The sequence below is a fragment of the Phalacrocorax aristotelis genome, chromosome W, assembly GCF_949628215.1.
Source record: "Phalacrocorax aristotelis chromosome W, bGulAri2.1, whole genome shotgun sequence".
In the NCBI taxonomy this organism is placed as follows: Eukaryota; Metazoa; Chordata; class Aves; order Suliformes; family Phalacrocoracidae; genus Phalacrocorax; species Phalacrocorax aristotelis.
The window spans coordinates 8,602,065-8,616,381 of NC_134310.1; the positions used below are offsets into that span (position 1 = coordinate 8,602,065).

The 14,317-nt window shown below is 55.6% G+C and overlaps 2 protein-coding genes across 25 annotated transcripts in view; both read left to right on the plus strand.

The window, feature by feature from the left end:
* MBD3 (methyl-CpG binding domain protein 3) overlaps nt 1-14,317 on the plus strand; it is a 200,540-nt gene that overhangs the window by 77,756 nt on the left and 108,467 nt on the right. For 2 of the 4 annotated variants that reach the window (XM_075076909.1, XM_075076912.1), the window contains exon 1: nt 4,633-4,636. The exons of the other annotated variants lie outside the window; for them this stretch is intronic. The gene's annotated coding sequence lies outside the window, so the exon portion shown is untranslated. Of the gene's footprint in view, nt 1-4,632; nt 4,637-14,317 lie in introns of those variants that run through there. 4 annotated transcript variants of the gene reach the window in all.
* TCF3 (transcription factor 3) overlaps nt 4,564-14,317 on the plus strand; it is an 87,391-nt gene continuing 77,637 nt past the window's right edge. For 14 of the 21 annotated variants that reach the window (XM_075076880.1, XM_075076883.1, XM_075076886.1 and 11 more), the window contains exons 1-3: nt 4,564-4,842; nt 7,069-7,170; nt 14,229-14,301. In XM_075076880.1, coding sequence (XP_074932981.1) covers nt 7,096-7,170; nt 14,229-14,301 — 148 coding nt within the window. In that variant the 5' untranslated portion in view covers nt 4,564-4,842; nt 7,069-7,095. The remainder of the gene's footprint in view (nt 4,843-7,068; nt 7,171-14,228; nt 14,302-14,317) is intronic. The other 7 variants (XM_075076892.1, XM_075076894.1, XM_075076893.1 and 4 more) reach the window with 1 other exon arrangement.

The window sequence follows — 14,317 nt, forward strand, 5'->3', positions numbered from 1 at the left end:
CTGTATCCCCAATAGCACCTGCGAAGATCACTGAGGGTCCCACATGGGCAGGGTTTGTCCCTGCCACCATCTTATGGAGGGGAAACTGAGGCATGGAGACCGGGGCCTCAGATAAAGACTCAACCAGAGCAACTGCTCGTCTTCTTGCAGAGCCGGTGCGTGGCTCTGCCGGCTGTTGGAGCTCGTGGCCTCCATCTACTTTCTGCCTTATTGCATGTAACAAACTGCCCAGGCCTCAGCAGCAAGGAGGAGGTGGCTGCACTGGGAGCTGCACACCTGTGGCCGGCCGCCACAACAGCTCCGCTTTGCACGTGGGGAGCAAGACCCAGGGCAGGGAGTTTGTCATGGCTGGAGCTCCAGAGGTGGCCGGAGCCCCTGGACCTCAGTCAAGGGCTATGAAGGCATGTTGTTTCTCTGGAAAACTTTTGACATGGGGAAATCCCCAGAGCGGGAAACAGAAAAGCCAGCGCTGTGCAGGCTGGCAAGGGCACTGCCACTCCACCACCCCCTCCAGCTGCTGGCAGCACTGTTGCTTATTGACATTTTATTGCTTTTTGTTTCTCCCAACACAGCGCTGCAAACACAGCGTTGTGCTGGGGGGAGGCAATTGAGGAACCTGCGTTTGGCTCCAGTGGGATTTGTTTGATTCCTACAGAACTATTGATCCACCTGCGCTTTCCAGGGCTGTCGGTGCCCTGCCCTGTGTTACAGCCAGCAGGTACCACGCTGCAGGGACCCGGGCCTGGAGCTGCTGGGGGTCACAGCCAGGGGATGGGAAGGGATGCTGGGAAGGGGACAGCCAGCAGCCCTGGAATCAAAGCTCAGGGACATCGGCTGCATTATATGCAGCAACCAAGGGACCCACTTCCACAGGAGCTGGTGGGATGATGGCAAACTCAGCGTGGGTAGAGCTGGAGGCTCTTTGCCAGGGGTCTGTGCTGGATGACTGGAGAGTGGCTGGGCTGCCCTGGCCCCGCCAGCACTGCTGGGTTCACCACAGGCTTCCAGGGCTGCAAAGCCCTTCTCAAAGGTTGCAAATGCTTTTGCAACAGCAGCCGCTGTTCCTCCAAAGAGGGAGCATTGCATGAATGGGCTCTTCTCTTCCCAGTGAGGCTCAGTCAGGAGCTGAGCCCCAGGGGGTAACCTGCCCATGGGGGAAGGTCTCCGAGCCCTCCTTCGGCCAGCACCTGCCCTGGAGCCTCTGCTACACAATGGTTTTTTCCCCTGGCATTGCCAGCTCTGAGTATTGCAAGAGTCATTGTGAAACTTTTATTTAAGCCACAGCTCTTGGTGTTGTAGGACTATGATACAATCTCAGCTCCATTTACTTATTAGCTGTACGTTACTAGCACTAACAGTTGTGAAGATGATGAAAACTGCTATCCCCACCCCAAAGGTTCGGGGGATGGAAATAAGAAGAACTTGAGGTGTTGCCCACGCAACGCTGCTGTGTTTTATGCCGTTACGCAGGGGTGAGGGGCTGGGGGCGGCCTGTATCTCACATCACGAGGCGCTCAGGGGATGTCAAGTTTGCTCCTGAGCCCGCAGGCTCCAGCGCATCTCCAGGCAGGGAATGTCACTGGAGCCCCTCCAGTGTCCTAGGTGGAGGCATCTGCATGGCGTCCCTGTGGTACCCCTTTGCGTGCCCCCCCCATCCCTTCTGCTTCCTCCTGCCCTACGCCAAAATAGCTTGAAATAGGAAACTGAGGGGGCCGCGCCGTGAACTGGAAGGGGGAACTTCTCAGCTTCAAGAAAAAAAAACCACAATGCCGGTGGAATTTTAAGCCTCCCCAGTTCCCCACGGGCAGGCCTGGGGACACGCTTCTTGCTATGATGCTGCCACCAGGAAAGAGGAGCCTTCAAAGGCAAATTCTATTTTCAACATATGCAAAGACGCACAGTGACCAGAACAGCTCGGATCAAGAAAACCTCCCCACTGCTCTCACCCCACCGTGTCCTGGCAGCGGATGCCCAGGGAAAGCTGGCAAGGCTCATGCTGACTCCTGCCCGCTCTCCATCTTTGCACAGCCACCAGCGGCAGGATAGCTAGGCTCTGAGGTTTAATTACAATTGTTGACAGGGAAATTATGGCCACACGCGCAAAATTAGAACATAATTGTGTAAGGGAAATGTTTCATCTTTTCCTTGTCATGCCCAAGAGCGGAAGGCAGAGGGGGAGAGGAGGAAGAGGAGCGATGCTAGCAGGAGGCGCTGGCCCTGTGCCTCGCAGCGGGGGAGAGCAGCCAGGCTCAGGGTGCTGTAGGGCAACAGCAGCCTGAGGGGCCATTGGGCACGGAGAAAAGGCGAATGGTCTCCTTTTAGAGTGGCCACACACAAGGCAGCGCTCCCCTTCCTTTGGGAGCAGGGGGAGTGGGCAGGGGGTCGTACCTCTGCCACCTTGTTAGCCCAGGGCTCAGCCCCATGCTGATTCCCAAAAGCAGTCGCATGCCACGGCCAGCCCCGTCCGTGCTCTGCTCACCTTTCCACCCCGAGTCCAGGCTGCGTTTGCCCAGCTGGACTCTTTGTCCAGGGCTGGCTGCCTGTGGGGGAGCAGCAGGGCCCAAGGCAACGCTCAGGCTACCGTGTGGGACCTGTGCGGGATGCGCCTGGGGCAGCTGAATCCTACCTCCCAGGGGAGAACGCTCCTCTTGGAGGGGCGCTGATGGCTGCATGCGAGCGCAGCGGCTGGCGGTTCCCCCTTCATGCGCCTCGGACCCCCGCTGCGACCAGCACCTCGCTGCCAGCCCAGATACATCCCCATCCCTGCCGAATTGGGATGGGGGCCATTCTCACCCCTGGGCAGATCCATCCCCGATGACAGGAGATGACTTTGGTCACTGACCCCATTTAAATGCAGGCAATTCTTTCCGGTTTAAAAAAGCCAAATGGTCCGAAGGTCCAGGTGACAGCTGGCCCAGGACCCCAGCTGCAGAAGGGGGTCAGGCAAAACAAAAACAAAACAACCCTGCTGACCTACGGCTTTGAGGCCGACTAGGCAGGGCCGGAACAGGTGGCCTTTGCCATGCAGAGCAACCGCTCCAGGGCGGGCAGTAGCCCAGCTCCTCCTCGATTCCTCCGTTAGGTGCCGGTGGGGGCTTGATGAGATGCAGTAACCCCCCTGCCCGCACCTGCAGCAGCCACATGCTTCTGCCTCTGCTTTTGCACCTGCCTGGTTGGATTGAACTGGGGGTAAAGCGCTCACCACCGCAGTGTGACCGGAGCAGGAAGTGACATCGGGCTAAGCAGAGCCCCCGCTCCCCCGAACCTGCCTGCCTTCTCCCCAGGTGGCCTTTTAAAAAGCGAGCAGCCCTCATGGGGCAGGGAACTCCCTGGGCACCGGGGAAAGATCCCGCCAGGCAGCAGCCTCCCTCACCCCTGGTGACCCAGGCGGACACACGGCATGTTACACAGGGTGCTGGTGCCGGCCTGGCAGCACCTTTGATACAAAGCACCCACTGACTGGCTTCTAAGTGCTGGCACCCAGCCGCGGAGTTAAACCAGGCGGGAAGATGTAAAGATGTGGATATAAAATATGGACTTTACATCACAATGTCCGCTGCGCTGCTGGGGATGGGCTGAGATTGCTGGCAGGCAGGAGTGCGGCCGGGAGTGCAGCCAGCACGGGCAGGAGTGTGGGAAGCGCAGGCAGGAGCATGAGCAGGATTGTGGGCAGCGCAGGCAGGAGTGTGGACAGGATTGTGGGTAGCGTGGACAGGAGTGCGGGCAGGCCTCACCATGCTCCCGTGACTCCACGCTGGTGGGCCCGGCCCGAGGGCAGTGGTGCTGCTCCGCGGTGGGGCACCCGACGTCCCCGGGCCGGCGGAGGCTGCCCGCCGGGCCCCTCCAGCCCCACGCGTAGGGCTGCCCCGGGCGAAGATGCCCCGCGGCAGAGAGCCGAGGGAGTGCCTAAGCGAAAGGCAGTGGCTGCTGCCGGACGGGGGTCCCGTATCGCCACGGCTCCGCGGCAGGACCTCCACCCCGAAACCCTCCCCCGGGGCGGCCCCGCTCGCCCGACCCCACCGCAGAGCCGCGGGCGGCAACGTGAACCACCGGCCCCCGCCCCCAGCTCCCACCACGCCCCGCCCCCCAGCTCCCACCACGCCCCGCCTCGCCCCCCCCGCGCTCCGTATACAGCGGCGGGGGGGAACCGGGGCATGGCGCACTCTGATTGGCCGCGCCGTCTGCCACTCGGAGCGGCGGCTCCCTCCTGTTGGACGGCGCCCCGAGGCTTTATCAGTCCATCTTCGGAAGCTTTCGTGTCGTCACGGTCCTCTCGTCCTCCTCCGCCAGAAAACATAGTTCCCCGTTGCGGGGGGAGGCGGAGCGGAGGCGCCCCCCCCTCCCGCGCTGACTCCGGGGCCGCGAGAGGCGCCGCCCCCATTGCCCCCACGGCAGCACGGGGTGCGTGCGTGCGTGCGTGCGTGCGTGGGGGGGGGGGGAGGGGGGGCGGTGCTCCCGTCATCACCTGCTGCCCGTGCGGGAGGCGGAGGGATACGGCAGGGAGGGGGAGGCACCACGGGGGCGGGGCGGGGAGGCGGGGGGTGGGTGCGGGAAGAGGGGGGCGCCGCCGCGGGGGGACCATGCGGAGCAGCGGGGCCGGTGGGCGCAGCAGCAGCAGCGGGAGGTGGAGCGGCGGCGGTAGCAGCAGCGTCAGGACCCGGGGCTGAGGGGCGGGGCGATCGCGCCGCTTCGTTACATTGTATCCGCCGGCGGCGCGAGAACAATAGCCGCCGCCCGCCGGCCCTGGGCGCCGCGGCCCCAGCCCGCCGCGCCCCGCCGGACCTTCATGCGTTTCCCCTACCCCGCGCACGCACGGGGGGGTGCGCGCCTGCCCCGGAACAGGTAAAAATAAAAAACCAAATAAAATTATAAAATATGCACGCGTTTTCCCCGGTGCTGGAGGTCCCGGTCCAGCCCGTACCCCTCGCGCAGCCGCTGCGAGGCTTGGGGTGCCGGCCCCCTCCTTCCTTCCCTGCGGTGGGACAGGACGGGGCTCGGCTCGGCTCTGTTGTCCCCGGTGCCGCCGGTTCTCAGCGAAGTTTGCTGGGGCGCGGGGAAGGGGGGGCGGGCAGCGGAGGGGGGGGTGCGTTAGGGGGGTCCCCACGTGTGCGGGGGTATCTGGAAGGGGGAAGGGTCCCCCATCCCCGCTGGGGGGGGAAGGGGGCCGGACCCCCGTCTTGCTGTGGACTTGAGCCAGGCACCACCCGCTCCTCCCCGGGATCCCTGCCCGGGCACGGCTCCGGCTCGGGGCGCTGCCAAAATTGAGGACCTAACGGGAAGGGGCTCCTTCGGCCGACCCTGCGGCGTGGGGGGCTCCCCCCACGGCAGGGAGGGCCCCGCTCCGTCCCCCTCCCTCAGCGACCCCCGCCCCACGGCACGGGGGACGCGGGGGGAGGGCAGTGAGCCCCGCCGCCCCCCTCTATGCGGTGTGTGGGGGAGCAGCCCGCTCCTACCCTGCCCCCCACGGCGGGACCCCCGGCCTGGCACGGGGCGAGCGAGGCCCGGGTCGGCCTAGCTGGGCCCGCGCCTGTCCCGGAGCAGCCGGGACTGCACAGGCCGCGCCTGGAGTTGAGTGAGACGGAGGAGCCGAGCCTTTGTCCGGGCGAGGGGGTGCTGCTGGGCCGGGGCAGGGCGGCCATCTGCTGCGCGTTAGCCCGCACCGGCGGGGCCTCCGGCCGCACTGTGTTTGGCCTTTGTGGGGCCGGGCCGGGTAAAGCCTTTCCCGGGGCCGGGCGCCGGCTTCCCGGGGGCTGGGGGGGTGCAAGTGGGAGGTGGGGGCATATACATATATATAAAAAAACCAAAATCCCATCCTGAATTGAGTGTATTGTCCAAGCTGCCCGCGGGCTTGGCGAGAGCTGCCGGTCGCCGCCGGTGGGTGTGGGGTTTGGGGGGGCTGCTTAAGTGGTGCGTCTGTTACCCCTTCCCCGGGGGCACGGGGGGTTCCTCCGGGGTCTGACGGGACAAGCTTTCCCCCCCCCTCCGACGGCACCGGGTTGGTAAAGTTGCTTTAAAAATCCTGCCCAGATGCATTGATGACACTTAAAGAAAAAAAATCCCTTGGCTGTTTTTTTTTTTAATAGTGGCGAAGGGTTTTTACACGTTTGAAATAAAACTTCATTGAAATGTGGTGGCTGAGCCGGCACAGCCTACAAACGCTTTGGATTGCATGGAGTTTTCTTTTTTAAAAAAAAAAAACCCCTTATAATTAATGAGTTAAATTTATTGGCCAGTTGCCCTTTGTAACCATGAATGAGTTCCTAAAAAAAAAACAACAAAACAAAACCAAACTAAAAAAGGAATCTTTTCTGTCATCCCAGGCCTCTCTTCCTCCCTCCCAAAGAAATATTTTTCCATCATAGTGAGCTGGCCAAAAAGATCAATCTCCCTTTAAAATAAAAAATCTGTAAAATTAGGAAGAATAGTATTTACCTATCTTGCAAGGTTGCCTGGAGGGCTTTATTTTTGCAAAATTCTCCAAAAACAAAATTTTTTTTTTTCCAGTCCCTTTTGAGATCCAAGAGGTTCACTTCTCACCCGGTATGGCCTGGCTGGGCACCCCCAGATTTCAGCCCCTGAAAAAAAGCAGCTGCAGGTGCTCAGCGACCCGACAGAAAGAGGCATAAGATCAGACCCCCGCCTTTTAGAAGTTTTTTTTATTTTAAGACAAAACTAGGCAAGGACGAGTGAGCATGGGGGAATGAGAGGGGGTGAGTCGAGCCAGACAAGTACCTGAGTGATAACTTGCCTGAATCCTTTGATAAATGTGTTGACTCTATTTCCCCCCCCCATTTGCCACACACCAGGAACAGAATTGGCCTGAACTAGTGGAAATGGCAGCAAAAGACTAACATACAAGTGTGCCTGGTCAATAGACTGCTTGTTTCTGCCTCTGGGTGCTACATGAGGACTCCGACTGTGTTCTCGGCAGAGGATTTGGATGCTGGAGACGCGCAAAGGATTTTTCTTGCCCCTTTCTCTCTGTCTTTTTAAAATATTCATCAATGGGGTGGGTAGTTTGTTCTAGTCATTAAAATATCTCTTTCCCCTCTCCCTCACTTTCTCTAGGACTGCCACTGTTGAGTCTGTGGGAGTATGAATCAGCAGCAGCAGAGAATGGCTGCAGTTGGGACAGACAAAGAGCTCAGTGACCTGCTGGACTTCAGTATGGTAAGCGAGCGCGGCTGGGGGGCTTTAAAGGCCCCAGGGCTTTGCCTGTGTGCAGTGTTTTGGAGCTGCAGAAGGGAGGAAATGTGAGCCTGTAAATTGGACGTGATGGGTTTCAGATGTGCCATGTTTGTGTGCATGCACATGTGCCTGCAGCTTGTTTATTTTAAAGTTAAAGCAAAGCCCCTTCCCCATGTATTGTTTCCTTGTAGGGAGCACAGAGAGGTGGGTTGGGTTTTTGTTTTGATGGGAAATTCTGGGGAAATGTAGCAGTTGTGTGTTCTCTGTTTAAATGTTCACTGTGAAATGGCCCGGGTGGCTGTTTCTGAAGCCGTGCAAAGATGTAACTTCAGTAGCCGATTAATCAGGCTTTTCTCCTCTCCCCAGATCCAGACTATTAAACTTTTGCTCCTACAGGTTATTTTGTCACAGTTTGAAGCTTGTCCAAGCTCTCCAGCGCGTTATTTTTGCAGGAGTTGGACGCTTGTTCCCCACGCTCTGCTCTACTGTACCCTGGAAACCTTTAGCTGCATTTAGGAGCTGTTTATTTGCAAAGAAACAGGACGTAAGAGTTCCCCCAGAAGGGTGTTGTGTGCAGCTCAGAGGGAGAAGTCCCTTCTAGTTGTAGCAGAGAGAGGGTTAGTCCCTGGCACATCCATCTGTGCTGCTGTCCAGGGTCGGTGACGCGCTGTGCAGTGCAGGCTGTGCGCTTGCCACGCTGGCTGTCATTGGCAGGTGACTTGAGAAGGGGAGAGCTCATGTTCAAAAGAAAATAACTTTCTGTTGGGTTCTTCTGTTGTGTGCTGCACTCTCATGGCACTCAGAGCGTGTGTATTGCTTTTTAGATAAGCAAATGTGCTGTCAAGATAGAAAAAAACCAGCTCCTTGAGGAGGAATAACCATGAGTGTCGCTACTGTGGCTCTGGGCTGTGTGGGGTCACCCAGCCCGTGGCTCTGCTGGGCTGATTTTCTTGAAGGGAGTAAAGGGGGAGAAAAGTGGTGGCAGAACTTGGGGCACCTGCTGTCCTGGTACCTGTTACACCTGTGGGAAGTATGGCGGCTCTGCTGCTTTTCTGCACTTGAGCGCTGAGTTTTAGCAATGGGAAATAAAACTCCTACAGCTGGGGCTTGTACTTGCCCAGACAGGGCTCCGTGCCATAGCGGGGTCAGTGGTGAAGTCTCTCGCTCCCCCAAAGAGCAATCTTCCTGCAGGAGGAGAGACTCAGTTCTCCCAGTTTCATGGTCCTGTTGGGAGGCTGGTTCCATTAAATTACCAGCGATGTATTTTTACGGCAGCATGTTTCACAGTTGGTAGGGGGACCGCAGCGATGGTATGCGTTTAAAAACAGGAATACGTTCAGGGCTTGCGGGGGAGCAGTGCGTGGTTATTTGTCCCTCTCATCTCAGAGGTCCTGGGGGGTTGGCAGGAGCCCTGGAGTCTTCAGCCTCCCACGCTGGAGAGTGTCACATTCTGAACTGCACTGGCTCCCACTTTGCTTTTTCTCAAAACCCAAGGCCTAATTTTCAAATTGAGCGAACCATCCTCATTTGCATGCTCGGAGCTGTGTTCTCTGGAGGGGTCCTGACCTGTTCCCTCTGTACATGGACATTTCTGTCCTTGGAGATTAATCTACACCTAACGGTTGGATTTGGGTTCATTTCCAACGCTCTTACACTGGTGTAAACCTGGCCATGACCAGAAGTCGTTCTGTGTTCCTGTAAGGCTTTTGTGTTCCGCAGTGGCACCCGGGGGGTGGCTGCTTGCAGGATCAGGGCCTGCAAATGTCATTTGCCAGCAAACGATTCAAAGACATTCCCTCCAGGATAAGTTGGCTGATGGGCTCCGACGCAGTCTGGATTTGAGCCAGATCTGTTTCACAAACCCTCATCTCCGCACATGCGCACCCTTCTCCTGAGTTTGCATAAAGGGAATATTAACATCTCTCCTGAAGTATGAGTAGCTAAAACAGAAAGCTTCCTCTCTGGTAGAGAGTCTTCACCCTGGCATTGCGAGCTTGTTGTGCCTGGTGTGGGTCTGTTGAGGGGGCTGCTCCGAGGGTTGCTCTCCCTGTGTTGTTGGGTTGCAGGCTTTTTGACCACAAAGCTCCCTCTTTAAGTATATTTATATTTTTCCTTCGAATATATAAGGGGGAGTGGGGCATCGATTTGCTAATCTTTTCCAGGAGAGGACATGGGTGGGAAGACTAGAGAGAGATTCAGAGCAGCTGGAAGCATTTGCTTCAGATCAGTATTTCAGTTCCTGTTTTTCTAGGGAAAATGTGTTCAACCCCAGTAGTCTGTGGTCCAGCTCTGCTGTGTTTTGCTGCGCAGCGGGTGAATGGGAAGGTCCATCCCTAGCGGGGTTGTGTGGTCAGATGTGAGTTTGTGGGGTCAGTAAATGGCAGGGTTGTACAAGATGCTGCAAACGGGGCTTAGAGCCCTGAAAAGAAAGACTTGTGCCTTCTTTAATAAATAAATACATCCGGTAGTTATTGGGCGGCAAAGTGCTTGCCCAAAGCTTTGTGCCAGTGTAATTTGCCAATAAGGGCGAAAATCGAAAGAATCTGTAATGTGCATCTGAGCGAGCTGGAGCCAAACACCCAGCTGTGCAGCCTGATTGCCGCTTTGGGCTGTGCGCGGCAGCATGCTTACCTCTACCTCCAAACAAATTGCCTCCTATAATTGCCCCAAAGTACAGGTAATTTGCAAGCTTTCTTTCACCACCACTCCCTGGCAGTAGTCCAGGACGGGCTTGCAAATCTGGAGGAGAGCTTTCGAGAAAGCATCCTGCCCATAGATTCAAGGCTTAACCTATTTATTAGGCTTGGGTTTTGGTGTGTTGTCTTTTGGACTGTGGTTGCCAGGCTTTGCAGCTTGGCCTGACAGGCACGGGCTGTGTTCGACAGGAGCTCTGCCCTCGGTCTGCGCTGTCAGGAGATGCTCGGCCATGAGGACTCGCCGTGGTTATCCCGCCGTGCCGTGCTGCCAGCGTTGGTGCGTTGTGGGAGGGTGTGGGCGGGTATCCCAGCCCAGCTGGGGTGCTCAGAGGGCAGGGGCACCCCACGGCACGGCGGGAGCCAGGACCGAGCAGCCCAGGCAGGTGTGCAGATGGGGTTGGGGGCCTGTCTGTGCCACAGAGCACGCCTGCCAAGCTAGATAGAGGCAGGTGGCTGCGTGCCAGCCTAGGTCTCTGGCAGAAGTGAAATGCTGTTAACAGCCATGATTATTAGCAGAGTATTAACCATATGCTGCGGGGATGCTAGTTGTCAGGGTGGGTTTCTAGCTCGATGAGATGTTGCAGGGTGGGCAGGGGCTTGAGCAGTCACATAGGACGTGCTGTCTGATTTCTCCGCTCTCACTGTGTGCCAGCCCTCCTGGCTCCAGCCATCGAACTGGGGGTGAAAGCCAAACTGTTGCTAGCAAGCAGGGCTCAAACAAGCTCCTTCTGCCCTTGCCGCTTCTGACATGCTGGAGAATGCCGAAGCCATGCCCTGCACCCTGCTCCGGCCAAGGTGTAGTGCCTGCATTTCCATGATAAAACTCTCACTTTTCTTCAGAGTGAAGCAGTCATAAAGTTTGACTTTATGCCACAGTGGACGCTTGGGGCTGTAGTCAGGAAGGTCTGACTTAAATGAACACGTATAAAATATCCTGCTGGCAATGTTTATTGAGTCGAATTCCCTCTTCTCCCTGAATTAACAGCTGGATACTTTCCATGCTGCAAAATAGATTTCAGGTTTTGAGTTCAGGCCTGAGGTTGGTTCAGCCTGGGGTTCATGAGGTGGAAGAGCGGAAGAAGTGAAAACAGCAATTTAATTTGAAAACACTGGTGCAGTGGTAGAAGTACACAATAAATGAAATGCTGCTGGATATTGTTACTTGTATCTGGCAAATTCCCGTTCTTGCTCAGGTGGTCTCTGTTGAGCGCGTGAGGTCCCTTAGCTGTAACCTCCCCGGCGGTGGGTGTGGGCGTTTGGATCTCTCTGTGCGCCAGATTTGCACCTCTTAACCTGGGAGAAACAGAGGGAGAATAAATTCTTTGGGAGGGGTGGAAATTGAGCTACGAGGGTAGGCAGAAGTTGTTGTCAGCTGTCAGGGAGACTTGGAGATAGGAGCTGAGAAACCAAATGCAGCGACTTAAGATGGGGGATTTTATATAACCGTTTAAATCTACATTATTCGAATCCAACAAAGGCCAAGTAATGACCCAATTACAGTTTCTCAGCTGCTCGTGCCCAGGTCTGTCCTCCATGCCTGGCTCCCTCCGGTATGTGCCAGCTCTGGTTCATCTCTTCCCCCCCCCCCCCCCCCCCCGTTTATTTTTAAAGCAGTATTTAAAAGCAGAAAGGAAATTTGCAGTGGGTGGGTGAACTTTGCCTATGAGTGACATTCGGCAGCGAAGGCAGCTGGCACTTCATGTATGACTTGTGCCGGGCTCCTCGAGGCAGCGTACCCGGTCGGCTTCAGCCCACACCATGGTGGAAAAACAAGCTGGCAGCAAGAAAAAAAAAAACCCAGAACACTTCCTGGAGTCGGCAAGTGATAAGTGTCTTTGGAGCCTGTATTGAGGCGAGGGGTAACCCGGGGTTCCCTGCCCCAGCTCTCCAGCATCGCCCTGCTTTAGCATCCCCGCTTGCCTCAGTGTGGAAGGGGGCCTGTGACTCCCCAATGCCATGGGGAGCAGGAAGGTGTTGCATCAGTCTTGAAATACCTCTCTCGGTGGGGAGCGGTGGGGGGGGCATCCCCCGGTGGGGCCGGGTGTGGGGGCGTGCTGGGGATTGCCGAGTGTGGTGCCGGGCTGGGGGGGCAAGGATGGGACACCCCACTTCCTTTGCAGAAGTAGAAAGCGCTTGTTGCACAATGGAACAAGGCTGTTCATTTTCTCCACTCGTGTTTGCTGTTCAAACCTTGGGTTTTTCAGCATCAGTGAGTATTAAGCAGAAATGCTTGTGGAAAACAGCCAGCAGTGTGGTTTTTTTAGTGTTGGGTTTTTTTTTTTGTTGCTCTTTGCTGCTCAGTACCATTATATTCGTGGATCCCATCCCCCCCCCTTGCTTGCACATGCAGAACTGCCTCTTGCCACTTGGAAAGGGGGGTTTCTAACCACTTAATCTTCTTCCCTACCTTAAGAGGAGGGAGTGAGCACAGGCTGGGTGGGATCAGCCACGTAAATACCATTTTTAATCATTTTGGAGATCTTTGCAGAAAACAACACTGCCCTGCAAGGGGAGGGGGGCAGGAAAAACCTGTAGCATTGCAGAGGAAGGTAGGCTGCAAGTCTTTGGTGTCATCAGGGTTTGTTTTTGTTTTCTAGCCTGACTTCCTGAGGAAACAAGGCGTATTCGATGGTGGGGCTGCCAGACCACCCCGGGTGGGCAGCCCTCACCTGGGGGGTTGCAGCGGGAGCCCCCCCAGCGGTGCACATCCAGCGGCTCTGGAGGAGGGTGTAGGGGGGGTAGCAGGATTATGGCCGGGGGTGAAGCCGTAGGAAGGCAGGTGTCTGCAGGCTGGCTGCTGGTGGGAATGGTTGTCCGCACGCAGGCTGCATACTTAAACGCTGTTTTTACCTTTATTTAAATACATATATAAAACATATAGATGATGCATGCATGCATACATATATATGATCCCAAATTTGTGTGCTTTTTTTGAATGGCAGTTGGTTTTTTAACTGCTCTGTTTGCATCTCTACCACATTTAACTGTGGAGGTTTTTTCTCTTTTTTTTTTTTTTTTTTCCCCCTCCCCAGCATTTGTAAAAACAAAGCTGGGCAGACGATTTTGTACAAAGGAATGTTTCTGACCACAGCCAGACGTCAGCTATGTCAGGGCATGAAATGCTGCATTTCTGTAGGCTCTTGTGCCATTACATTGTTTAATCTTCAAAGCATCAAACTTTTGAGTTACTGAGACATTGCAAAGGTAAAAATAATAAAAATTCAAATGACTTGGTGGTGAAAGTATCTTGAGTTGAGTAGTAAAAGGATATTAAAATGTTAATTCACTAAGCATTTTCCCACCAGTTGTTTTTTTGGCTGGAGCGCCACTTGTGTGGAGAAGAATGTTTTCTGCTGCACACAGGTGCATATAAATTTTTAAATAACAGCTTCTGAAAGCCTCCTAACTTATATTAAAAATATTTATACAGGTTGGCTGATGAGGTATGCAGTATTTTTGAGGAAGCTCCCTGGCAGGAGAAGATTAGCTGTGATACCGAAGCTGCAGTATAGCAAACAAGTAGCCGCAGTGACTGATACCGTACAATACGTTAAGGTTTCTGATTGTGAGTTAAATACCTTTGCCCCTGGCGCAGCTTCTCCCACCGGACCCCAGGGCTGTGTTAGTTCACGGCACTGCTGAAGCCCCCAAAGGACGAGGGGTGGGAGCTGCTCCTTGAGGCTGGAGGGTTCGTCCCTCTGAGAGCTGGTGAGAGGATTCCTGCACTGAGGTCAAGTATCGCTGGAGAGCGTGGCTTCGTCATCTCTGCCCACGGGTGGCCTGTGTCCTCCCCAGGCACTGAGCGTTGTTGGGGATGGACCTGGGAGCGCAGGAGACGCGGAATGAGACCTGGACCACTGCAGGTGCTGGGGTGTTGAGGGATAAAACGAGCTTTGCTGGGTGCTGTGCTCTCAGTGGGGTGCTGTCCTTTTCCTGCTAGCTTTTTATGAATGGAGTCAGCCTTTCTCCATGGCCTCCTCTCGTCTGGGCCTTGGTGAATAAGTTAAGGAAGAAACTGTTGGTTTTGACCACAGCAATGATGCTTCTTGGATGGGTTTCAGTTGCACCTAAGGAACCAGACACGCTGTGTACACAGGAGAAGTTTATGCACGTAGGAATGTGTGTGTATATTCGCACACAGCTGCTCTGCTCTCCTGTCCCTCCTGCAGCTGATCTATGTAGCAGGGACACAAGGAGAGGAAAGTTTTTTGCATCAATAAAGTGCTTCTCCTCCCCCTTTCCTCCTCCCCGCCTGCCCAATCTGACCCCCTTTGCAGCAGCACAGTAAAACTAACATACTGAAATCTCTTTTCTCTTCCCTTCTCTCTCATCTTGTTTTTCTAGATGTTTCCCCTGCCAGTGGCTAATGGAAAAAACAGACCCACGACCCTAGCGAGCACTCAGTTTGGAGGATCAGGTACTGTCATCTTAAT